Here is a 26,116-nt window from a genome sequence, read left to right as displayed (position 1 = left end):
ATGATGTGCAAAGCACTGGGGTAAAAGAGAAAGGCCACCATCTCAGGGAGCACAATGCACTCTGGGGAGGTGCTGGGCCCCTGCCCTCTGGGGGCTTCCAATCTACAACGTGCACAGAGGATTATTTACAAAGTCAATACAGGGCTCTATCTAACAGCTGGATAATGGGGGAGGACTCAGATCAGCAGAGCCAATAGAGACATTCCTTTTACAAGGTCCTCCAATGGGATGGAGGAAGGGGCCGAACAGAAACTCATTGTTAATTGGAAAAAGAAAAAAAAAAAAGAAGGTAGGGGTTCTCAGGGGTAGTGGATGAAGCACATTCCAAGCACAGGGGATAGGTGGGAGCCCTTGGGGCTTCTGGAGCAGAGCTGGGCCCTAGGAAAATTGCCCGGACAGCCGGACAGGGGAAGGCGGCGGCCCGGACTGTCCGCGGTTGGTAAAAGAGCTAGCGTGCGTTTTCTCCACATCTTCCTGTACCTCTGGTGTAATGACTTCCATTTCAAAGGGGACGGTGGAGCAGGGTTCAAAGCCAGATCTTGGGGCTGCCATCCAGAGCTCTACGGGCCGGCACGGCTGCCTTCCCAGACTGGGGACGACTCAGCGCCCGCCCTTCCCAAGTCCCTGGCTGCTGGGTGTGCCTTCATTGCGCTTGGCTATTTTTACTTGTTGGAAATCAATCTCCCCGCTCTGAAATCTCTGCCACGTCCATGGGATAACATTTCTATTTAAAGACAAACTGACACCTCCCTGAAACCCATCTAGAGACAGGCCTCCCAGCCCTCTTTGCCTTTCTCTTTTTAATCAGAATACAGCTAATGAACGAGAGCTGGGAGAGAGGGGAGGGGGGCAGGTCTGGGCTTCCTGGGCGCTCTAGCCCAGCCCCTGGCCCAGTGCTGGCCAGAGATGACGTCTGTGAGCCCTCAACCACCCTGACGGGTTTGCCATAGCAACCACCAAACACGACCTCAGGCACAGACACTTGCCCAATCAACCCTGAGGAGCCGGCTCATCTCAGGAGGCAGGCTGGGGAGCCACGACATACTGGGGCCACTGTATCTCCTGCACCCAGTACACAGTAGGTGCTTAATGGAGGGCTACCGTGAAGGCTGGACCTTACTGCTGTGCCTGGCCCAAGGGGGTTACACCAGAAGCAAACTGGGGGGGAGGAAAGAGGATTTCAGAGAAGCAGACACTGGTTTGGTTTTATGAAAGGGAAAAAAAAGATCCTGAGTAGAGGTGATCAAAGGAAAAAAGTGGGATGGGCTGCCTCAGGAGGTAGTGAGTTCTCCATCACTGGAGGTCACCAAGCTAAGGCTGGATGACCTGCTGTCAGAGATGGTACAGGAAGAATACCTAGGCAGCTGGTGCACCAGACAGCCAATTCTGTGATCAGTAATTCATCAGCCTCCTATATTTTCCCTGACTTCTGACTTGACAGAAGAAAAAAACAACACACCATAACATTAACATTGGTGAGTAAACAGAAGTACAAACAGGCTAATTCTATGAGTGGCCAACCTAGAGACACTGAGCTGCAGTCCTTATAAATGCTGAGAAGAGAAAATTGGCATTGATCAGATCATTGACCCCGGGGAAGAAATCGATCAAACTTGGGCTAAGTGCACAGTCTCCCTCTCTCTCCCTCTCCTTCCCTCTCTGTATAATGGGCTTTAAAGAAGGCCTGGGGGGGGGGGTGACAAGAGCACAGGCCTGGACTGGAAGGGCCCTCAGAGGCCAAGCCCAACCTCCCCAAGTCACACACGAGGACACTGTGGCCCAGAGAAGCTGACTGTCACACAGCGTCACAACTGGAAAGTGGGGAGGTCAATTTGCAATCTTCCTGGAGGCCTTGACACCTTCTGGTCAGCACCTCAGTTAAAGAGCAAGGAACGGAGCTGAGGAAGCCCCTTCTGGCAAATGAAAAGACGGCTGAGCCCAATCTGAAAGTGCCTACCTCTCAAGCTCTAACATCCCCTGTTCTAAGGCCCCTTCCAGCCCTGCCATCCCCTGTTCTAAGGCCCCTCCCAACCCTGCCATCCCCTGTTCTAAGGGCCCTCCCAACCCTGACATCCTCTGTTCTAAGGGCCCTCCTAGCTCCAACAGGCTCTGATTCAGGAACCAAAGTGCTCTCCATTAGACATTTTGTCCACTTGGCTAATTCTTCCTCTGGCTCTTGTCTACTCTCCAGACCCAGCCTCTCACACCTGTCCTTCCTCCCTTCTGAACATCATGGAAGAAATTTCTAGCCAATGTTTCTGCATCCAATGAAGGGGGAAACTTGCCCGAGGTGAGAAAGTAGGTAGAGGAAAAATCGGTCAAATCTAAGGCAATTTCCCAGTGACTGCTCCAAGCACACCTCCCTGAGGCTGTAGGGGATGGTAAAAAGGGGAAGAATCCCATGTGAAAGACCCCAAGAAATGCCAACTTCAACACCTTAGGAGCTCAGGAGTAAAAGCCCTCTAATCTCAGCCAGCTAAATGAAAGTATTCATACGCCCCACAAGAGGCACTCTGAATGGGAATCCAGTCCAATCAACATTTATTAAGTGCCTACTACATGCCAAGCACTGGGGTGACAATTAGTTGGGTTTTTTAAAGAGTGCCTCTCCTCTTACAATCTTAAGGTGGGGACAACACACAAAAGAGGCAGGAGAGAGACAGTGGCTTACCAGGGACAGTGGTACCTGCCAGCCTGGGGCATCTCGGAGAGCTGGAAGCAGGTAGGGAGGCAGGTGCAGAGAAAGAGGCACCCACCAGGCAGCTTTCTGCCCTCTATAAATAAGGAAGGCAGTGGGAGGCTCCTGGGACTCCTCCCTCCAGTGGTGGGACAGGTGAAGTCAATCAAGGCAGGATGCAATTAGAGGTGATAAACTTAATCTGGGAAGGTGTCTCTTCAAGGAGCTGAAACCAGGCAAAGCAACAGGTGCAGGGGGAGGTGGGGGTCCGCATTAGGGGAGGGAGAAGCAAGGCCCCCTCCCCAAGAAATGCCGGGCTGGACTCAGTGGAAGCAGCTACACTGGCCCCCCACCTCCACCAAGACCACAGCAGCGACAAAGGAGAAAATGGAAGATGCTAATGCAACCACGAGAAATGTCTGGCTTCAGGTGTCAGAAAAGACCCTACCCCCAAACAGGCCAAAAGAATATGGGGTTGGGAGTCAGAGGAAGCAGATCCTGGCCTGGCCACTCACTCGCCGTGTGACCTTGGTTAAGTCACTTCACTGGGTAAATAAGACCTGCCACCTGTTGACTGAGATAACTAATCAACAAGCATTTATGAAGCACCTTCTGTATACCAGGAGTGGGGGGAGGCTGTGAACAGGGAGATAAAGATAAGTAAGAACCTTCCATTCCATTTGGGGACACCAAATAGACACACATAAGTAGCACCAGTGCAGGATCAAGTAGGCATCCACCCTGTGCCAGGCACTAGAGAAACAAAGAGAAATGATCCTGCCCTCAGGAAGCTGTCACTCTAATGGTGGAGGGGAGATGGAGACAGTGACGTGCATAAAGTCCCTGGTAAACCATCTGGCTCTACGGAATTAACTCTCTGAGCGTTTCCTCATTCCCAACCTAGATGGTCACACCAACTGACCCAAGAGGACATGGAGTCACAGAGCTAGAACATAGCTGAGGTACAGACCCCAGCCCCTCTAAAGCAGGAAGTAAGCCCGTAAGCACTGCCACAGGCCTAAAGTTAGAAGGGACCTGAGAGGCCATCCAGCCCAACCCTCTCAAGTTACAGGGGGAAGATAACAGTGACTTGGCAGAGGACACAGAGGCAGGATTCGAACCTAGCCCACTGTTCCCTTAGGACTCTTGTGAGTCCAAGCTGGGCAAGCTCTGACCTCAACAGGAATAAGGAAGGAAGCTTCCCACTTGCCCCAGCAGCCTTCAGGCAGAGGGATAGACACAGGCAGTTGTCCACAGGAATTCTCCTGAGTGCTATCACCTTGCACCCACGTCCAGAACTGTTGGATGTAATGACACTCAAGCTCACTGGGGAGCAGCCAAGTTTCCCCCTGGCTATTTCTGACCACCAGCTGCCTCCTAACCCAGGGCGTGCCCACTCCCCGAGCCCATCCCAGCCTGGCCCACACAGGCACTCATTTGTTTATTCATTCAAAGAAGAAACACTGTGCAAGGCTCGGGTGGGGGGAGCCACAGGACTGTAAAACCTGGTCCCCTGCCCTGGAGTGGCTCAGAATCTAACTGGAGCACCAGGGGAAGAAGGTGTGACCAAGTCCATCATCATGGCTCTGCCCCTTCCTTTAAGCTGGTGTGACCTTGGACAAGTCCTCTGATTTCTCTGGGCCTCAGTTTCCTCAACTGTAAGATGATGGGGGAGGGGAACCCTCATCATTGGAAATTCCTGGGACTGCATACTTTGAGCTCGAAATTCTGCCTCTAGTCCCTGGCTCTGGAGCCTCTTGAATTCTCTTCAGGGAGGAGGACGACTCCTGCACCCCAGTGCCACAACCTCCTAATAGTGAGCTCCTCCATTCAAAAAGGCACAGGCTGGCCTCCTCACCCTCTGCTGACTTCTCCAAGCCCCTCAGGGCTTCCCCACACACACACCCACCCTGGATCATCTTCCCCATTCGAATAGAAGCTCTTTGAGGGCAGGGACTTTCTTCTTTACCCTCATCTACGTTCCCCACAGCTTACATCCCCGTCCAGAGGTGAAAAAGAATCTCTTCCTCTCCCAGCCCTGCAACAGCTTCTCTGATGGGAACAAGGAGCTCATTACCCCAAGCCAACCATGTTAGACTCCACATCAGTGACAGTCACCATCAACATTTCATGCTATCAAGGAAAGAGAGGAAGGGTTTGGGTCCTGCCTCTGACCCATACTTGCTGAGTGTCCCTGAGCGAATCACTTTGCCTCTCCATGGGCTGGGCTGCTCTCCAAGTTGCTCCCCTGCATCGTGGAATTATCAGGACCAACTTGGACTGGGCCCCTAGGAGAACAGGGGGAAAAGCACCTCCCTCCCATCTTTGCAGAGGTCGGAGGGCTATGGGTGCAGAATGCTGCATACATTTTCAGACTTGATGACAGTGGCTTGGTTGGGGAGAGGAATAGATTCAGAAATGGAAGGGGATGAAAACAAGAGAAATTAATCACTTGTTTTTTCAAGTTTCTTGTAAAAGGAATCTCATAAGGGGCGGCTAGATGGTGCAGTGGTTAAAGCACCGGCCCTGGACTCAGGAGTACCTGAGTTCAAATCCGGCCTCAGACACTTGACATTTACTAGCTGTGTGACCATGGGCAAGTCACTTAACCCCCGTTGCCTAAAAAAAGACAAAAAAAAAAAGAATCTCATACCTTCTGGACGAGCCTTCGGTTTTTTGAGTCCTCCATCTTGCATGAGTTCAAAAGCAAATGAGACATTGTGGACCTGCCCAAAAAAAAGAGTTGGTCATTATCAAAGAGCCACAATTACTTCTGGAGAGAGGATGTAAGCTTCCTGTGGGGAGGGGCCAGCTTGATTTTTGTTGTCACGTTCCCAGCACCTATCAAGTAAACAAGCAAGCAAGCAACATTTATTAAGTACCCACTAAGCGCCAGGTGCCGTGTGAAGTACACGCAGTAGGCATTTCATGTTGTTTGTCCTTCATTCTCAAAGAGGACCATGACATTGGGGTGGTGTCATGACTTGCAGTGAATTGGATTTCAGTGAGGGAGGGATGTGCAAGGTCACCAACCTCACTCTCTCCTCCAGAAACAAAATGCCAGCCACAGAAATTGGGAGAAAACAAACTGGGAAAAACCCGTCAAAGAATTCTGCAGTTGGAAGAGATCTCAGAATGCTCAGCAATCAAAAACCCTTTGAACCATAATATTTTGATGAGTTAAGTGTAAAATGAATCAGAAACATATGGATAAAAATTTACTCACAATGCACATTAATAATTAACAGAAAAACATTTTTTAAAAAATCAGTGTTTAGTCAAACCCACAACATTTGAAAACAACTGGAGATGTTAGAAATTCTACGTTGGCCAAGTCCAGCAGAAGACCGTGACTACATGCAGAGGTCAGACTTTCCCATGAGGCTTCAGTACACACAATCAGGACACCATGGAACAAGGGGGATTCTCACAGATGGGGTCTTTGCACTGAAGTAGGGGGAGACCTAGTATTCATTTTAGGTGGGGGGTGGGAGAGAGAGAGAGAGAGAGAGAGAGAGAGAGAGAGAGAGAGAGAGAGAGAGAGAGAGAATGAATATAGAGGGCCAGCCTCAGAGCCAGGATAACTTGACTTCAAGCTCTGCCTCTTGACATATTCTGGCCATGAGATCTTAGGCAAGTCATTTAATTCTAAGCCCCAGACAACTCTCTAAGACACGAAATTTGTTCCTACTTGACTATTCAAGTATTTTCATCTTTCTGCAGATGATTCTTAAATCTACTTATTGGCCCTAACTTCTCAGACTCATTCCCAAACAGAACTCATTATCATTCCCTGTAAGCATCCCCCACGCACTTCCCTATTACTGTAGAGGGCATCACCATCCTCCCATTCCTCAGGCTCCCAACCTCAGAGTCATCCTGGACTCATCACTCTCTCTCACCCTCCATATTCAAGCTGTTGCCAAAGCCTGTCCATTTCACCTCTGCAGCATCTCTTGTTGATTTCACCTCTGCAGCATCTCTTGTTGATTTCACCTTTGCAACATCTCTTGTCATTTTCACCTCTGCTGCATCTCTTGTTGATTTCACCTTTGCAACATCTCTTTTGTCATTTTCACCTCTGCAACACCTCTTATTGATTTCACCTCTGCAGCATCTCTCCTATATGCCCCCCCCCTCCTCTGAAGCTGCCACCACCCTGGTGCCGGTTCTCATCCCCTCATGCCTGGACTATTGCAATATCCTGTGGATGGGTCTGCCTGCCTCAAGTGTCCCTCCCATGCCAGTCTATCTTCCATTCAGCCACTAAGGTAATGTTCCTAAAGTTCAGGTCACCCCCTACTCAAACCCCAGAGGCTCCCTCTTGCCTCCAGGAACAAATACAAAATGCTCTGTTTGGCATCCAAAGCCCTACATAACTTGCCCCCTCCTCCCTTTCTAATGTTCTTGCACCTTGCACTTTGTTTGTGACACTTAGTCTTCAACCCAGTGACCCCGGCCTCCTGGATGGTCCATGAGCAAGACTCTCCATCTCTCTGATTGTCCCCCATGCCTGGAATACCCTCCCTCTGATTATTTTTTTGTTTTGTTTTGGTTTTTTGTGGGGCAATGGGGGTTAAGTGACTTGCCCAGGGTCACACAGCTAGTAAGTGACAAGTGTCTGAGGCTGGATTTGAACTCAGGTACTCCTGAATCCAGGGCCAGCGCTTTAACCACTGCGCTATCTAGCTGCCCCCTCCCTCTGATTATTGACCTCCCTGGCTTTCTTTAAGTCCCAAATAAAATCTTACCTTCTACAGGAAGTCTTCCCCAACCCCTCTTAAATCTACTGCCTTCCCTGTTAATTTCTTCCTATTTATCCTATACATACCTTACTCTGTATCTATTTGTTTGCATATTGTCACCCTGTTAGATTGTAAGCTCCTTGAGGGCAGGGACTATGTGTTTCCTTTCTTTGTATATTCAGGATTAATCAAAGTGCCTGGCACATAATAGGTGCTTAATAAACATTTATTGATTGACTGAGAAAAAGTGTCAACCTGCATTGGTTGAGGGACTTTCCTCACATAGAAATTCCCTCCACCAATAAAATCACTAAGAAATCAGATCTTCTCTAAGAAAGATCTTCTGACTCCCAGACTTTCAGCTTCCCTGTCTAGCCTTCCTCCCACCTACCCCCTACTGTAAGAGCTCAAATATTCCTAGAACACTCTGTCTGGGTCTCCCTCATTAAATTCTACATACTATACTGTCCTACTTATATACTGGTGCAGTGAAGAAAGTGCTAGAGACCCAAGTTTGCCTCAGGACACTTATTAGCTGTGAGACCTTGGGCAAGTCACTGAACTTTTCTCAGCCTCAGTTTCCTCATCTATTAAATGGAGATAACAATGGCAGTTACCCCCCACCCCCCAGGGCTGTGGCAAGGCTCAAATGAGATGACATTTGTAAAGTCCTTTGCAAACCTTACAATGCTTTAGAAATGCTACCATTATTCTCCAATAAATTTTGCTAGAAGCAGTTTGGAAAGTGGGTAGAGAGAGCAGGCCTCTGAGCCTCCTGGGAAGACATGGGTTCAAGATGCCTCGGGCAGAGGAATAAAGATGAAACCCCTGAGAGAGGGGATGGACTCAGGCTGCAAATGAAGGCGGTGGATGCAGGCCAATGCGGGCCAATGCAGGAATTTGTTTTGCTTGATTATGTAGGTTTGCAATAGGTTTTGTTTTTCTTGCTTTCTCAGTTTAGGAGGGGGAGAAGGAGAGGGAGAGGGAGAGAAGTCGAACATGAAAATAAAATTAAATTGATTTTTTTTAAGATGCCTCTGGCACATACTGTCTGTGTGACCTTGGACAAATCACTTAAGTTTCTCAGGAGTCCCAGGCAATGTTCCAAGACTGTAGGTCTAATGAAATCACGGGTCTAGTTCCCATTCCTACCCAGCTCATTGGCTGATATTTGACTGGAAGTCCCCTGAGGGCAGGGACTATGTAACCTTTCAATTCTGTACCCAAGTACCTGACACAGTATCTTGTCGACAGCAGATGCTCATCAAATGTTTGTCGAGTTAAATTTAGTGCTATTCACTGGCTAGCATCTCAGGCCCTCTCCACGTCTGTTTCCTTAACAGTTTTACTTAAAACAATCTTCTCTCCAAAACAATGCCTCTGGCACTTGCCCCGTGGAAGCGGAGAAATGGCAAGAACCCTCAAGCAAACACAGAGGAGACATGAGAAGTATCGTCAACAAGACCTCCCCACCTTTCCCGAACACTGGCCTCTGCTGGCTCCCCACCACCCTGGCTGGGCTGGACCTGCCTGTGGTTAGCTGCAGCAGCTGGGAGCTCAGGGCAGCCAGCCAGGAGTCTAAACAGACTGAGATCCATGCTCCATTGTCCACTTGTCTCTGGCTACCCACTCTGGCTCACATTTTCTGCCCACCCCTGAATCATCACGGAGATGGACTCCTCGGAGATGACCTTTGCAAAGGCTAAGAGTGACGTTTTCAATGACCACAGTCTAAAGGTTAACTCCTAGAAGCACGAGGGTACAAGCACAAAATGATGCCAGGCTCTTCCCGGAGTCCTTCTCCAAGCCGTCACCAAAGCCCACAGCCCTGATGCCCAGACATGCACAGAGGTGTATACATACCTTCTGGTCAAAATTCTCTGGAGTTAAATGGAAGTTATGGAGAGGAACAAAGTACCCTTCCAGCAGGCCCATGAGCAAAACCAGGTACACACCATCTGCAAACTGAAGAAAACCAGCATCAGTAATGTTCCTGGATAGGTCCTGCCTCTCACTCATCCAAGCAGAGAAAAAGCAGTGTTCAAGCCTAGACTGTCTGCCTCTGGAACCATGTTCCTTCTACCAGGGCCAGAGAGATGCCCTCTCCCGACCCGGGGGGAGGGGGCAGAAGAACCCCTCAGGCTCTCATTCGTGTCCCTAAAATGTCAAGACACTGTCACTACCATCTCCAGTCCCTAACTGAGCTCTGGGAGGGATCACTCCCCCTTTCTGCAAAGGGAAAAACCAAGACAAAGGCCAGGGAACCCCACAAAACCACAGGATATTGGAAGCACAGTGGCCCACAGACAACTGGGTTCAAATCCCACCTCAGATCCTTACTACCTGGGTGACCTTGGGTAAGTCATTTACCCAGGGTGATCGTCAAAGCCCTTCCCAGTCTTAGTATGATCCCAGCTCTTGCACTGGCTGTCTGTGTGACCTTGGCAAAATCATTTAACCTTCACAGGCCTCAGTTTCCTCTTCTGTAAAATGAGAGGGATGGACTAACTGACCCTAAAGGTCCCTTCCAGTATCCTGGCTCTGTCACTTACATGTAACTTCAGGGAAGCCCCTTCCCCCCCGTCTGTCAAGGGAGGGACTAACCAGGGTCCTTTCCATTGGAAATGTCCAACTCCTTCATTTTACAGTTTAAATACAGGAGGCCCAGAAAAGGGAGAGCCTTAGTGAAGGCCCCATGGTCAATGGGCAGGAGAACAGGAAAGAGACCCCATGTTTCCCAGACCTTCTGGGAGCCATTTTGAAGGTATAAAGTATGGACCAAGGGAAGAACAATGGGGATCCCGAGGGTCTGGAAAATACCAGGATGACAGGGGAAGAAATGAGGACAAGCAGAGATGCTGGTAAAGAAGATGCCAGCGACCCCAGAGATCCTGGAGGAGTGAGCAGCGCCCAGCTGACTTACAAATGGAGGCAAGCAGATGGGAGCAATGAAGGGGGAGCATGAAGAGGAGGGGATGGATTGGCCCATCCCTGTAGGAAGAAGTAAAGGAGAAATTGAAGACACCCATGTTTCCCAAACCAGCTCCATGGAGCAGGAGCACATGATGCCCCACACAAGCATCTTTTCTATTCTTTGTATAATTAATGTTCACACAGGGCCTGGAGTTAAGAAGACCCACCTGCAAATCCTCCCTCAGACATGTACAGGTTGCATGACCCTGAGCAAGTCACTTAACCTATGTCTGCCTCAGTTTCTTCATCTGCAAAATGGAGATAATACACCTCCCTCCCAGGGCTGTTGGGAAACTCAAATGAAGTTAAAAACACATGTGTGTATGTGTATGTGTATACATGTATAAAAATATAAATATATATGTGACATATATGTATATAAATATGTAAAACAATGGCAATTTGCAAACTTTAACGTGCCATACAATCAGTCAGTCAACAAATACTGAGGGAACTCCTGTGTGAGGAAAGACCCTCAACCAGTGCAGGTTGGCAGCTTTCTCAGTCAGTCAGTAGCTATCTATTAAATCCCTGTATGTGCCAGGTGACACAGGATCCCTGTCCTCCAGTGGGGGAGATGACATGTAGACAGACACACAAAGAAGCTGGAGTGACACAGGATCCTAGGTTGAGGTCAGTTTTTACAGCCTGGGGCACGGCAGGTGAGGCTCTGGATCTAGGGTCCAAGGACATCCATTAAAATCTCAGCCGGGTGACTCTGGACCAGTCTCTTCACTTGTCTCTACTTCCTCATCTGTTCGGACGAGGAGGTTGGACTCAATGACCTCTAACGTCCAGCTCCAAGTCTCTGATTCTGTGAATTCTTTTTCCTCTCATTGCTGCTGACCAGCTCCCAAGGACCTCGAGGGACCCTGGTCAGCGACTTCTCTCGGAGCCGAGCCTCAGTTTCCCCGTCTGTACCATGACAGGCCAGCACAAGGTTCTGTCTCTGGAGAGTCCTTCCAGCATCTCTCATGAGCCCGAACACTGGTGCCTTCCACACCCCCAGACCAACTCCACACCTTAATTTGCTAAGAGTGACTTGGCATATCAGCAGAAGGCTTTTTAATAAGTGTCAGGTTTACCTCTATGAAAGGAGAGAGATGAAAGCCTACACATTCACGAATCGGAGGGTGGCTTCCCCAGCTGGGGCTCCTTGACACCTAATTAAGTCCTGGCAGATTCAGGCCATAACAGAGTGGGGGGATCTGCAACCACAGGAGGCTCTGATTTCAAGGGCCCTTGAAGGTCCTCCCCACTCCCAACAACCCTAAGAGGGTATTATCATTCCCACTTTACAGATAAGGAAACTGAGGCCCAGAGAGATGGCTGTGACTTTGCCCATGGTCCCACAATCAACAGAGACCTGTCACCTAATCATTGGGAGATCAGCAACCCTGATTAATCATTCCCCAATGGACTGAGTCTCGCTCTGTGCCGGAAGGAATTGCCATCATCCTCCCCAGCAAATGCTTTACATTCATTTTAAGAGGCAACAAGGGGAGAGTTATTAAAAGAGAGACTGCGTGGAGGTGGAGAAATGGCCATGGGTGACTTGGACACAAGTGTTACTGTTAAGGAGCGACGGCCACAGCCCGGAGTACAGCCCCAGTCACTGGAGAGGGTCTCTATCAAGAGCCAAGGAGGTCACGCATTCCTCTCCTGCCGGCTTTATGTGGCTGAAGGGGAAAATAGATCCTTCTTGGGCTTCCTGCAGGCCCAATGGAACATTATATTATATGTTAATTATATGGGCTTGGCTTGACTTTTTTTGAAGGATATTAGGGACAGGGACTAGAGCCGTGATTCTGCTTATATAGGGGGCTCCCAGATGAGGAAACTCCCTCCGCCCATACAGGACAGCTCTTCTATGCAAAAGACACTCTCAGGAGCTGCTTAGACCTCCCTGAGGTTAAGGGTCACACAGCCAGCAGACAGGGGTCAAGGTGGGCCTCAACCCCTCCATCTTCCTGGTCCAAAGTCAGCTCTACCAACTATGACACAGCTGCCCCTCTTAAAAAGATCATAAAATGCAGTTATAAATGGTAGATTTGGGTTTGAAATCAGCCAGGCAACAAGCTTTTATGAAGCACTCGCTACAAAGAGAGGGATGCTGTGGTAGCCTGTGGGGTCGAACAAGCTCAATCTCTTCATTTTATAGACAGGACCACTGAGGTCCAGAGAGCTGAGTGGGGCTTAGCCAGGCAGCCAGTGGCAGGACCAGGCCTTGAACCCGACTCATGCTTCAGGACTCCCCCATCCAAGCACAGATTATGTCTTCTGCTGCTCCAAGTGGCCTCCCACAAAACCTTGGGAGGCGTGCCCAAGGGCCCAGCCTTACCTGTGTCTCCAGCTCCGTCACCTCCAAGTTCAATTTATTAAGGTGTTTGTTCACGAACGTGATAAGAGACTACAGGGAGAAGAGCACAGAGAACAAGGGGTTAATGATGGCCCACAGGCCCAACTGGGACAGCTGCGGGCGCTAAAGAAAATAAATAAACCCTAAAACTTAAAAGCTAATGAAACAAGATCTGCTAGTACAGCGGAATGGGTGCATCCATCACTGGATGGTGAGTGATGCTTGGCCATACACTGATAATCCCTCTGGTGATGGGGAGCTCACTCCCACTAGAGACAGTCTGATCCCCCTTTTTTTAAACTGTTCTAATTGAGATTATCCTTGTGGGGAGGAAACCCACCCCATTCTAATCTGCTTCCATCCCTTTCACGCTACAGAGAATACGTCTGCTGCCTTTTCCATGGGATGGTCCTTTGACTATGTGAAGAAAGAGAACCACAGGATCCCTGGGCTGGGAGGGCCATCTGGTCCAGCCCCCTCCTTTTACAGATAAGGAAACTGGGGCCTAACACAGTCAAGTGATTCACCCTGGGTCCCCCAATAATGATATGAGAAGCATCGGTGAAGGGCAGACCCGCACGCTAAAATCCAGGATCCAACACTCTGACTCATTAGGAGCCTTCCTGCACATTGGGACTTCAGAAGATCCAAGAGTGCCCATCTCACGGCTGGCCTGCCCCGAGCCCCATCCTATCTAAGGTCCCCATCCTTCTGCAGACTGCAGACAAGCACAGATGAGCCAATAGCCTCAGACAAAGGAGCCACTATGTCACAGGCCAGAATTACCAGCTGTGCACTGTCTCAGAGGCGCCCGCAGGGAGGTCGAGCCCTCCATTCATCCTATTTCGCCTGAATGAAGACATACAGATTTCATGTATTTCTATGCCCCACCAGGGATGGGTTTCAATGTCTTTAAGGATAAAAAAGGTTTTTTTTTTAAATTCAGGCCAGATGCTCCTGGAGGCTGCTCAGCTCCTAAAACGGCCAACTTCAAGAGAGGAAATCACACAGCTTAGCTTGGGTTTTCTTCTCCCACCCCCACCCTCCGCCATTCAGGGCCTTGACATCTGCATGAGCTGATGAGGCCCTTCAAGGCTCTTTCTCCTTTGGACACCTGTCTAGAAGAAAAATGGGCTTCGTTCACTCTCCAGCTCCACCCTGTCAGGCATGCTCTGATTAAGGGTTTCAAATAGGACTTAAAATGCTCATCAGAAACAGTGAGATCCAGTAGGCTTTAAAAAAAAACAATGGAGATGAGGAAGAGGCTTGAATCTGAATTAGCTTCCAGGGAACGGCACTGGCTGGGGAAGCGCCGGCCAGAGCATCCCCAGGGAATAGAAAGGGCTGATTTCACACGTCACAGCTCCCTTCCCGACTAATGACATTTCAGTGTGTGCGGCAGAGGCGCAGCCTCCTTGGCATGCCGTGAGAGCCCAAAGCCAGAGTGGACCCCAGCTTACCTTCTTCACCACGCTGAGCTTATCGGGAGCGTGGTCAAAGAGCGTGTCGAAGGCATCTCGTTCTGCGGGGCGCAAGAAATAAGAGGCACATTAGACGAGGAAAGCAGGGGATGATGGAGGGAGCTCCCATCTGGGATGGGTGTAGCCAGCCCAGAGAGTCCCATCATCCCAAGGGGGGAAGGAATGCCTTACAGGGCATCTGGGAACCAAAGAGAGTCCTATGCAAGCCCCCTGAGGGAAGGGTCCTTTGGTTCTGTCTTTCTATCCTGGCACTGAGCACAAGGTTCGGCAGAAGGCTAGGAAAAGAGCTAGAGTCTGAAACTGTTTCCACTGGTATAAGGAACCTCTTTATTTGACAGATAGGGAAACGGGAACCCAGGAGAGCGCAGTGACGAGAATCCTAGACCTAGAGCTGGAAGGGCCCTTTCAAAGTCATTTAGTCCTATTCTCCCATTTTGAAGATGGGGAAACTGAGGCTCAGAGTTTCAGTGACTTGCCCAAGGTCACACAGCTAGTAAGTCTTTGAGGCAGGATGTGAACTCAGGTCTTCCTGACGCTAGACTGAAAACTCTCTCTCTACTGCATACTATCATGCGGTAGCTAAACTATTTAAACAGGATTATTCCATGAGCTTTTAAAAACAAATCTACAATGTTCTGAAACAAAATGAACGCTTCAAAATTTGGCTTAAAAAAAACACCATAAATGAAGGCAGCGCACCTAGTCTGAGCCTCCTCTTAAGGACAGACTGCATTTTTTTCTTTCTTTTTTTTTTTTTCCAAGGCTGAATTTCTTCAGGGGCTGACTTTGTACATATTTGTCTGCAAGTTGTCTCCCCTGTTAGACAGTAAGCTTCTTGAGGTCAGGAGCCATCTTTTGCCTCTTTCTGTATCCCCAGAGCTTAGTACAGTGTTTGGCATACAGTAGGCACTTAATAAATGCTTATTGAATTCAGTTGGATTGAATGAAGGGACAGCTGATAGAAGGTGGGACTTGGAGACCCAAGTTCAAATCAGGCCTCAGACACTTCCTATCTGTGTGATCTGGGGCAAGTTATTTCACTTCTGTCTGCCTCAGTTTCCTCATTTGTAAAATGAGGATGATAACTGCAGCCACCTCCTAGGTGGCTGTGAAGATCAAATGAGATCATGTTGGAAAGTACTTTGCAAATGTTAAAGCTGTAGAGAAATGCTAGCTAGGGGAAGCTAGGTGGTACAGTGGATAGAGCACCGGCCCTGGAGTCAGGAGGACCTGAGTTCAAATCCGGCCTCAGACACTTAACACTTACTAGCTGTGTGACCCTAGGAAAGTCACTTAACCGCAAGTGCCTCACCAAAGGAAGGAAGGAAGGAAGGAAGGAAGGAAGGAAGAGAGAGAGAGAGAGAGAGAGAAAGAAAGAAAGAAAGAGAGAGAGAGAGAGAGAGAGAGAGAGAGAGAGAGAGAGAGAGAGAAATGCTAGCTATTGCTATTGCTACTACTCCTGCTACTGCCGTTGCTATGATTAAGGTGGCAAAGTCAGCCTCACCAGACTGGCTGCCAAAGGGGTCAGGGCACAAGCAAGGTCAAACCCCCTGCTGTAGGGAACTCCCCCAAAGAGAGATCTGGAAGGGGAACCCAAGAATCACCAGGCCTAGAACTCCCAACCTGCTCCCAGCAGAGGGGGGTGGGGCGGCCAGCAAACAGGGACAAGAGCACAGTGGGGTTCAACCTAGATTTCTGAGGTGGGGTGAGGAAGCAGAGCCCCTGCCTTGTGCTCTCCCCAAGCCTGTCACCTGCCCATCAGGCTGCCCAGTTTCTAGGGGTAGCCTAGGGTAGTGGAAGAGGGAGAAGGCAACCAGGAAGCTGTTTCCATGGCGACCCCCGTCATGATCCCTCACTCCCTAGAGATGTTTTTTCCTATTAAGAGAAGAGGCCCTTCACAAGCCGCTGCCAGGAGTCTCAACCTGGTCACCTGATGGGCCAACCAGGAGGAGCCAAGGGGGTTCTTAGCCTCTCTCCAGCTCAGTCAAGAGGACACCGGGGAACCCCAAAAGGGGAAAATTAAGTCCACTGGTTTATGGATCCTCCTGATACCCAACAAGTAGGTCACAGGACCCCAGAGCAGAGGGTGGATTTTTCTTTTACAAAGAAATTATATTTGTAAAGTGCTTACTTAGCACAGTACCCAGAATACAGTAGTCGTGATATAATTGCTAGCTATTACTTATTATCATCATTATTAACATGTCAATTTCCCAGGTTACTTACCAAATCTTCCCATCATCATCCTGAAAATGAAAACAGGAAAGGGACCCTCTATTAGAGCGCATTCATTAAAGGAGACAAAGGCTTGAGAGAAACAGCAGATGAATAAAGGCACATTGACAGAATTACCGATTGTTTTGGTTATAGAATAATTCAAATAATTGATTGTTCATCACAGCCTCTTATCCCCATCCTGTCCTTCTCGTAAGAAACAGACATTCTTCATCTGCAGTACAGGAGTTTTTTTGTTTGTTTTTTTATTTTGATCATTCTATTTCAACATGATGGCTCCTACTGCAATCCTATACATTCTATTTTATCCATTTAAAAACCTTTTTTTTTAATCTGTTTTCTTTCACAACATGACTAATAGGAAAAGACATTTTACATGATTGTACACTTACGACCTGTCAGACTGTTTACTGTCTCAGGGAGGAGATGTAAGGAGGGAGGGAGGGAGAGAATTTGGAACTCACAATTTTTTTTTGCAGGGCAATGAGGGTTGAGTGACTTGCCCAGGGTCACACAGCTACTAAGTGTCAAATGTCTGAGGCCAGATTTGAACTCAGGTACTCCTGAATACAGGGCCAGTGCTCTGTCCACTGCACCCTAGCTGCCCCCAAACTCACAATTTTTTAAAAATGTCAAAAATTGTTTTTACAAGTAATTGGGGGGAAATATGACTTAAAAACCCTTATTCTGAGAGGCGATCCACTGACTCCATCACACTGCCAGAGGGGTCCATGACATACAAAAAGTGAAGAAACCCCTTGGAATGCAAAGTTCTGGTGCCTTTTCCTTTTAGAATGAAAGCTTTCTGAGGGCAGGGCCTGTTTTATCTTTACTTTTTATCACCAGCACCTAGTAGCACGTCACACCGGGCACATCGTAGCTAGTCAATAAATGCTTGCTGACTGACTGATTGGTCGGGACACCTGTTTGACTCTGGGAAGGTCACTTCTCCATGGTGCTTGCTCCCTCCCTCCTCTGATCCCTGTGGGCTCCACACTCTCCTGGGGAGGAGCTCCACCTTGTCTGGGTTGGGCATGGAGATTTTGATGACTATGCCCCTCCTCCCCCACACTGGATGAAGATGAGCCCCACAAAATGGGGTCCATGGGAAGGTGAAGAATAGCAAGGAGTCTGGGGTCACTGGATCAGACTCCAAAGGGAGAGGCCAGGTTAAAGACCTTAAAAGCCAGAGGACTTTACATTTAACCGTAGAGGCAATAGGGAGCCACAGTCATTTGGGGTGAGGACCCGCACCAAGGTAAGGACTGTGGCAACAGAGAGAAGAGGACACAAGGTAGAAATACCCAGATCTAACAATGGCTGGTCATGAACCCAAGTGACTGGGAGGATGGTGATGTCCTTCATGGGTAAACTGGGGTGGCGGTGGGGGAGGGGGGCGGGGCTCAGAAGAGGAGGCCATCTGGCATGATCCTCTCATTTTATAGATGAGGAAACTGACACCTTGTCACAGAGATGGTAAGAGACAAGGGCAGGATTTGAACCCAGGTCCTCTGACTCCAAAACCAGTGCTCTTAGAGCTGGAAGGAACCCCACAGAGATCCCCCTTAAATCTGTGCCTCTGCTGTCTCTCCCCAAGAGACTATCAGCTCTAGGAGGGCAGGGCCCACAGCTTATCTAAACTTTGCACTATATTTCTCCAATGCCTAGCAAAGGACTTTGTACACAGTCAGCATTTAATAAATGTTTGCTGCATCGAATACATGCACAGTATGAGTCTCTGGGACTTCAAAACTTCCCAGTTTTCCCCTAAGTGGATCTAATGGTGTCTGTGTTGATGAAAAAGTTTCCATGTGCCTCTCTCCTTCTGACCAGAGTGTGACAGTTCAATGAAGCCAGGTCAGACGTTGCAACAGCACCAAAGAACATGAAAAATTAAGGCTTGGCACCTTATAAGGGGGTGTTGTATAAGTAGGCACCTTATAAGGAGGTGTTGAGGGAAGGATCCCCCACAGAAGGGGTCAAAAGGCCCGAAGCCCTCAGAATGAAGGAACTTCTGTCATAAACGGACACTGGAGAAAGAAATGGTGCTGAGGGAGATCTGAGCTGCCTTCCCAGCTGACTTCTGCCCAACCCTGCAGGGGAAGCAGTGGCAGGAGAGGTGACAACGAGAACCGGAATAGCAAGGACACCAAATCGAGGGGGAAGCACTTACTCGGAGGTGGTGGTCAGCTCCTCTACCACGTGGGCCGAATGCAGCAGGCCTTCCCGCTTCTGAAAGACACGTGGAGGGTAAGTCAAGGCTGCTCTTCTGGGAGGCCCCCTGGCCACCACCCCAACACGCCCCACCTCCATCCCTGCCTCCCTGGCATTCGGTCGCTCCTCGGGGTTCACACAGCCTGTCTCCAGAAGGTCCTGCTCAGAAGGTGGGCTATGTTATCTCAAAGGGGCAGCCGTCCACTCCCCAGTACCCTATAAGGCAGCCTGGGGAGCAGTGGGTTGAGCCCAGGGCTTGGCCCTCCAGGAGGCCCAGGAAATTACTTTGTCCTTGTCCATCAGCACTTCTGCTAGGTCAGTTTATAGGTCAGCCAGGCCCGAGAGTGAGACCCCCAAGGGAATGTGACAGAGCATAAGTAGACTTGGCTGAGTGGGATTATCCGGAGTTTGGGGCGCAGACCGGGGCACCGGGGGCCAGGAGGATGGGGAGTGGAGCTGTGCCTAAGGCCAGGGGCTGCCAAAAAGAGACAGGGGTAGGATGCTAGAGATCTGAGTGGCAGCCTAGAAAGGAACCCCAGAGATCATCTCCTGCCCCATGGCCAGAGAGATGCAGAACAGAGGCTCAGAGGAGAGGGGACTAAGCCAGGGCCACTCAGAGAGGGGCAGGCCAAGGCTGGGAGGTTTGAGCCAATAACTCCAACTACACCGGCAGCCACTCCTATTAAAAGTTTCTGGGGGGGTGGGGCAGCTAGGTGGCACAGTAGATAAAGCACTGGCCCTGGATTCAGGAAGACCTGAGTTCAAATCCAACCTCGGACACTTAACACTTACTAGCTGTGTGACCCTGGGCAAGTCACTTAAGCCTCATTGCCCCACAAAAAAAAAAAAAAAAGCTGCTTGGGCCAGGCCCTGGATGTATCCCCTAGTGACACTGGCTCAGGGACAAAAGCACAAATGAGTAAAACCTAAAACGTTCTTTCTGCCAAGGGCTTGTTCAACTTCCCCCGCTGTACATGCCAAGAAGCCCCTTCTAACCAAGACAAGAGAGAGCAAGAGCGAGGGAATCAGCTGAGCAAAATTAACCAAGAGATTAACTCCATCCAGCGGGCCAGGCTGTGCTCTGTACCCACGGCCCCCCACCTCTACAAAGAAGGGAAGGGGGGGGCCTTTTCTTCAGCTCTCATTTCTGTATTCTAATCTTTGGTGTTTAGCAAATTGGCCTTCTCAGTTCTGAGCAGAAGAAAGGAGACCAGATGGGTCCCCACAGTCTCCTACATGTAGCAGGCACTCAACAGGTGCCTCTTGGCTAACATGAGAGAAAACACACACTCATTCTCACACCTACACACACACACAGACACTCTTGCACACTCACACACACTCAGCCCTCCAGCCCGCAGGCCATCTGCTGCTTCATCGAGAAAAGACTAGACCTGAACGGAAGCGGGTCAGGAAAGCCAGCTGGGGGGGGGGGGGGAAAGCGTCTCAGATGCTTTGGTTTCGCTGCCTCTCGCCCCTGCCTGCAGACTCCTCCACCAAGTGATAAGCCCATTGAGGAGCTGAATATTGAATTCTGACGCATTGGCTTCAGAGGAAGATGAATGTGCCTTTTGAAAAAACTCTTGGAAATTAAACCTGAATGCTCAGGGGGCATCTAGGCTCACGTTTCCTTCAGACATGCCGCTGTTTCTCATTTCCATCATTTATCTCAAATCCAGAGCGAGCTATAAGTTTCATCAAAAAGGAAAACAGAGCAGAGCCTCTCAGGAGAAAAAAGAGAATTAAAAAAAAAGGCAGAGCACCCCACGAACCCCAAGTCGGGGAGCCAGATGGGAGAGCTGGGGGGAGGGGTGGAAACGTAGGATGGTGTTACTTACTCTGACGACCACCACCTGCACAGAGACGTGCTCAGGAAGCCTGATGGGGGCTCGGAAGTGCATGGCCAAGGCGACCAAGAGGTGAAGAATAGCCACAAGGTTCTTGCCATGGATCGCTACAGAAGGGAAAGGGAAGAAAGGTACCTTTTGAACAATATTACACGTGAAGTCAAAAGCTAAACATTAGAAAATGGTGCAGTTTGGAGAGGAGAGGGGGCAGTGATAAGGAAGTAGCAAGAGACAGTAGAAAGAACACTGGGCTTGGATTCAAATCCTGACTTCCTGAGTGATTCTGAGCAAGACACCTCAACTCTAGGCCCCATGGTCCTGTAAAATGAAGGCATCTGACCTCTGAGGTGCCTTCTGGCTCTAAATCTATGGCCCTCTGAGGCTCTGAGTCAAGAGAGCCGAGTTCGAGTCCCACCACTACCAATTACCTCCCATGGAATGATGGGTAAGTTATTGAACTGTTCACCAGTTTCTCATCTGTCAACTAGATGAAGCTTGATAGTGAGGCAATGATTGAGAAATTCAGCACAACTCCGAAGAGGAAGAAGAGAAAGGAGATGGGGCAGGCTGCCCAGATGTCCCAGGCCCAGTGATCCAGACTGTCTGGACTCTTCCCCTGGGGCCCTTGGCCCTGACTGGTGAGTGTGTGCTTTCACCTTCCATCCGGGTTGTGTTGTCCCCTTGCCCCGTTCTATGCAGTCTTTCCTCATTGGAATGTGAGCTTGCTCCCTTGTATCTGCACACCAAGCCTTGGTGCCAGGCCTTTCTCACTGACTCATGAGCTGTCAGGGCCCCCCAGCTCTGAATTCTGTGTCTGCCCAAGAAAGGAGCACCCCACTGGGGTGGGGGAGGTCCAGGACCCCCCCCTCCTCAGCCCCTGATGAATCTGGGCCCTCCGCAGCCATGGGGATAGTCTTTGGGAGCTACTGGGCCGGAAGCCAGACAGGGCTGGGCCATGGGCTTCCCCTCACAGCCGAGCCAGCCACGGACAGCTGGTTTAGTGGGAAAACATCTGTATTAAAATGAATGATCTCGGCCATCAAAAGACGGAACCAGTTATGGTTGCCTCGTCACAGTTGTTAGCACCTGCTGTGAAGGCGGCCTTAAGACTGGAGGAGGTGAGGGGTGAAGTTTGCTTTCCTTAGTGCTGACAGCTAACACCTGCTCCAGTTAATTAAGTCCCTCCCAGCAGCCCCTTCCTCTTGGCAGCGAGACTTGTGCCTTAGAAAAGCCCTCCAGAAATTACCTAATGATAATTACCTCCCACTCCCAGGGAAGGCAGGGAAAGGAGGGGGAAGATCCCAGGAGGGCTCTGGAAGGGAGGACGGGCCAGGGCAGGGACAGAGAGGGCAGGAAGGAAGGAGGGGAGGGAAGGAGGGGAGGGAGGGGGAGGGAAGGAGGGGAGGGAGGGGGAGGGAAGGAGGGGAGGGAAGGAGGAGAGGGAGAGAAGGGGAGGGACAGAGAGGGCAGGAAAGAGTGAGGGGAGAAGGAAAACTTAACAGCAGCCACAGCTCAGTGGGATACAAACAAGGGGGCAGACAAAGGACAGACGCTCCGGAGTTAAAGGACCATCTCTAACACTCAGTACCAAGTCTCTAACTCTGCAGGTACCTATTCCTCCATATATGAAATGAAGAGGCTGACCCTCTGACACCCACTGTCCGCATGACCTTGGATATGTCCCTTCCCCTCCCTCAGCCTGTTTCCCCCTCTATAAAACGAGGAGGCCCCTCCCTGCTCCAGAGCCTGGATACCAGGTCCATGGTCCCAAGGGACTCTCCTGTTTGGAGTCTTAGCACTGGAGGGGACTTCAGGGATCATCTGGTCCATTCCCCAGCATCCCCCAGAGCCCCAATGTGGCCTCTCCCTGCTGATTTAAATCCTGACACTATTCTGCTTAATACCATAAGCACACAAGCTGCTAAAAGCCTTGCATGAATCACTCTCCAATGACTGGCTTTGGGCGCTTATCCAGACCCCTGGTTCCCCTCCACTAGGGCAAATAATGCACTGTTGACTATCCTGTCTTTGGGGAAGTCAGATTATGTCCAAGGAAAAAAGAAATCCCCTCCCTAGGACTGCAGAGTCTCTTCTGAACACCCCCCGACCCTGGCCCCTGCCCAGGCCTCCATCCTGACCTCCACCCTGGATCCAAGGGCACGAACTACTCACAGTCCACATTCCATTTGATGGTCCAGCCGTGGGGCCGCAGCATGTCATAAACGGCCTCCAGGATGGTCTGCAGCTTTCGCTTCTGACCGACTTCTGACTGCGTCACCTCGGCCACATTCAGCTTGCGGTCGGCTAACTTTTCTGCAGTGAGGACCGAGGAGAAAAGGCAGAGTCAAGGTGGGGATGGCCTGATGGGTCTGAGAAACAACTGGTCTTGGTGGAGGTCTCCCCACACCTCCCCCCACAAAGGGACGATCTGGAGCCAGGGGAAGTTTTCAAAAATTGGGGGCCATAGCCAATGATTGACAACTGCTTTTTTGTTCATTCATCCACCCATCCATTCATCCATTCATTTACTCACTCAATCAGATCAATCAGTGAAGTGAAGCAGATAGTCTCTGATTTTAAACTTTCCCATCATAAAATGTCAGAACTAGAAGAGACTTTAGAACAACCCCTTCATTTTAGAGAGCAAGAAACTGAGGCCAAGAGGAGGCAAGTGGCTTGCCCAAATGACACTGTCAGAGCCTATTAGAATGTAAGCTTCCTGAGGGCAGTGGGCAGCCTGCTTTTGTATTTGTATTCCCGGCACTTAATGCCATGTCTGGCACATAGTTGGTGCTCAATAAATGCCTATTCTCTCTCTCTCTCTCTCTGTGTCTCTGTGTCTCTGTCTGTGTCTCTGTCTGTGTCTCTCTCTCTCTCTCTCTGTGTCTCTGTGTCTCTGTCTGTGTCTCTCTCTCTCTCTCTCTGTCTCTCTGTCTGTGTGTCTCTCTCTCTGTCTCTCTGTCTGTGTCTCTCTCTCTCTCTCTGTCTCTCTGTCTCTGTCTGTCTCTCTCTCTGTCTGTGTCTCTGTCTGTGTCTCTCTCTCTCTCTCTCTGTCTCTCTGTCTGTGTCTCTCTCTCTCTCTGTGTCTCTGTCTGTGTCTCTGTCTGTGTCTCTCTCTCTCTCTGTCTGTGTCTCTGTCTGTGTCTCTCTCTCTCTTTCAGGGCTTATGACACACTAACCCTTGGAAAACTGCCCCAACACAGAGGGAGGAGGAGGAAAAAAGAAGATTCCAAGGAAGAATAATAAGAACTTGAAATCCAGCATACAAGAAAGACCGTTTAAATAGCAGAGGCAGACAAGAGTCTGCCAGAGAGGCCTTGGAAGGACGAGGATTTTGATAAAGAAAATAAAAAGCCGCTTAAAAGGGGGTTTTCCCCCTCCCCTTATTCTCTTTTTCCTCCCATACCGACTTGGTGGTAAGAATGATCAGATCTTCCTGGATACTCCCTGACTGCTTTATTACCAGGAGTGAGCTTTGAGCTGAACAAACACTGTCACATCTGCTTGGTGTTCAATTACTAAAGGCGAGCCCTCCAAAGCCGGCTTTGGCTCATTCAATCTCATTGCTTTGCAGAGCCGAGGACTCAGGCAGAATCACTGGTGGAGCCTGTGCCCAGGGGGAGGGGGCAAGAAGGGAGGGGAGGCAGAGGCAGCTCACTGGCATCTCTGTGAGTCCCCCACCCATCCAGACTTTTCATAAGACTCCTCTGCCTTCAGCTTGGGAAATATAGAGAGAATAAAAGCTGTTTGGAAAAAATGTTCTCAAAAATGTCTAAAAACTAATGACTTCTTGACCATTCACATGCAGATTATGAATGGACAACTACAAACAGAAAACTATGCTTGGGGTCTCCATCACTCAACATGCTTGTGGGATGCCTGAGGGTCTGAAAGGATGGTGGAGCACTCAACAGTAACAGGGACAGAAGACAGAAGACCTTGGGGGGAGAGAGAATGAGTCCTGTTTTGGACGTGTTGAGTTTAAAACATCTGTGTGATGTCCTGTCCAGTCCAATGAATAGTTGGAGATGCAAGACCAGAGGTCAGGAGAGAGGTTCAGACTGGAGAAGTGGATCTGAGGATTATCAGCATAGAGTTGATGAAATCATCCAGGGAGAAGAGAAGAAGGCCCTGGGGAATGCCGCTGTAGGCGCTAGCAGGTGTGACTTGGATAAAGGTCCTGGAAGAGACCAAGGTGTGTTCATCCCCAGACAAGATCCTAGAAGAGGGCAAGATCACAGAAACCCAGACGGAAGAGAGAGGAGACAGTGTTTGAGGCTGCAGAGGGACATGGACAAGGATGGAGAAGATGTGTCTGGTCGAATGAGGAGGCCAGAAGTCAGAGGCAGCAGACAGGGCTCCCAGGTCTAGCCCTGGCACTGCTGGGGGTGATACCTGGGGCAAGTCAAAAAGCTCCCGAGGCGGAGTCCTCTCATCTGGAGAAGATGGGGCCATGGGATGATCTGCTGACTGCCCAGGATGACAGCCAGGTGGGAATGTGTCTGGGACTCTGTAAAGTATTACATAAATGGGGGTCATTAGGAACCCAAAGAGGACACCGGTGATTTAGCTGTTGGCACATATGGCTTAGGAATCAAGAGCCTAAAGGGGCGGTTATGGATTTCAGAGCCTGCTTGGCTGGGATGGAAAACGGGAAAGCCGCCCAGGTATCCCCAAACCGCCTCTTCTCTCATTGCAATTCCATCAAGAGCCACTAAGTGTGGAACAGGGACCAGGGACACAAAAATGAAAAGAGTGAAGCAATGAATAAATGAGCGAAAAAGCATTTGCTAAGTATTTGGCGGGTGCCAAGCGGCACAGGGATCATTACTGACACAAACACAAAGGGAAAAGGTCCCTAAGCTCACAGCGCTCACATTCTAACAGGGAAGGGCCACAGAGATGAACGAGCATCTGGTATAGAAAGTTATAGGGATGGTGAGGGGCACGAAGGAGGCAGTATCTGAGCTAAGTTTTGGAGGAATTGGGAGACATCAAGAGACAAGATGGCAGATAGGGGAAGGGAAGTCCTTTCCCAAGCACAAGAGAAACTGAAAGAAGACAAGGGAATGAGGAAGGACAGAATGACAATGGGGACAGTGGGAAGTCCATTTTGGCTGAAATGTGGATGAGATAAGGCTGGTAGAAAGGAGCTTGGCTGTGGTCAAGTCCACCTTCCTTCCTCCTTTCCTCCCTCCCTTCTTTCCTTCCTTCTATTCTTCACCTCTCCCTCTCTTCTTTTTTTCTTCCTTTCCTCTCTCTTCCTTCCTTCTTCCCTCCTTTCCCTCTCTCCTTTCCTTTCCTTTCTTCCTTCCTTCCCTTTCATTCCTTCCCTTCTTCATCCCTCCCTTCCCTCTTTCTCTTCCCCCTTCCTTCTTCCCTCCTTTCCCTCTCTCCTTTCCTCTTTCTTCCTTCCCTTCCTCCCTTCCCATCTTCTTTTGTTTGAGATGAATTACTATCATGCTACTATTCTCTCATGGTTAATGTTCTATTTACTATTAAGAGATCATCTCATTATCATCATTTATGGAAAGGATGCCACAATCTTTTCCATGACTCAGTTTTTCCATCTGGATAATGGGGGC

At 49.6% G+C, this 26,116-nt stretch overlaps 1 protein-coding gene across 3 annotated transcripts in view; it reads right to left on the bottom strand.

The window, feature by feature from the left end:
* PARVB (parvin beta) overlaps positions 1 to 26,116 on the bottom strand; it is a 93,675-nt gene that overhangs the window by 742 nt on the left and 66,817 nt on the right. For all 3 annotated transcript variants that reach the window (XM_043964958.1, XM_043964959.1, XM_043964957.1), the window contains exons 5-12: positions 22,704 to 22,844; positions 20,523 to 20,638; positions 18,644 to 18,702; positions 16,462 to 16,481; positions 14,215 to 14,276; positions 12,737 to 12,805; positions 9,286 to 9,387; positions 5,331 to 5,403 (exon numbers count right to left, since the gene is read on the bottom strand). In XM_043964958.1, the coding sequence (XP_043820893.1) occupies positions 5,331 to 5,403; positions 9,286 to 9,387; positions 12,737 to 12,805; positions 14,215 to 14,276; positions 16,462 to 16,481; positions 18,644 to 18,702; positions 20,523 to 20,638; positions 22,704 to 22,844 (642 nt within the window). The remainder of the gene's footprint in view (positions 1 to 5,330; positions 5,404 to 9,285; positions 9,388 to 12,736; positions 12,806 to 14,214; positions 14,277 to 16,461; positions 16,482 to 18,643; positions 18,703 to 20,522; positions 20,639 to 22,703; positions 22,845 to 26,116) is intronic.

Source organism: Dromiciops gliroides, chromosome 5 (assembly GCF_019393635.1).
Source record: "Dromiciops gliroides isolate mDroGli1 chromosome 5, mDroGli1.pri, whole genome shotgun sequence".
In the NCBI taxonomy this organism is placed as follows: domain Eukaryota; kingdom Metazoa; phylum Chordata; class Mammalia; order Microbiotheria; family Microbiotheriidae; genus Dromiciops; species Dromiciops gliroides.
Note: the sequence above shows the minus strand (reverse complement) of the source record. Positions and strands in the feature narration are given on the sequence as shown.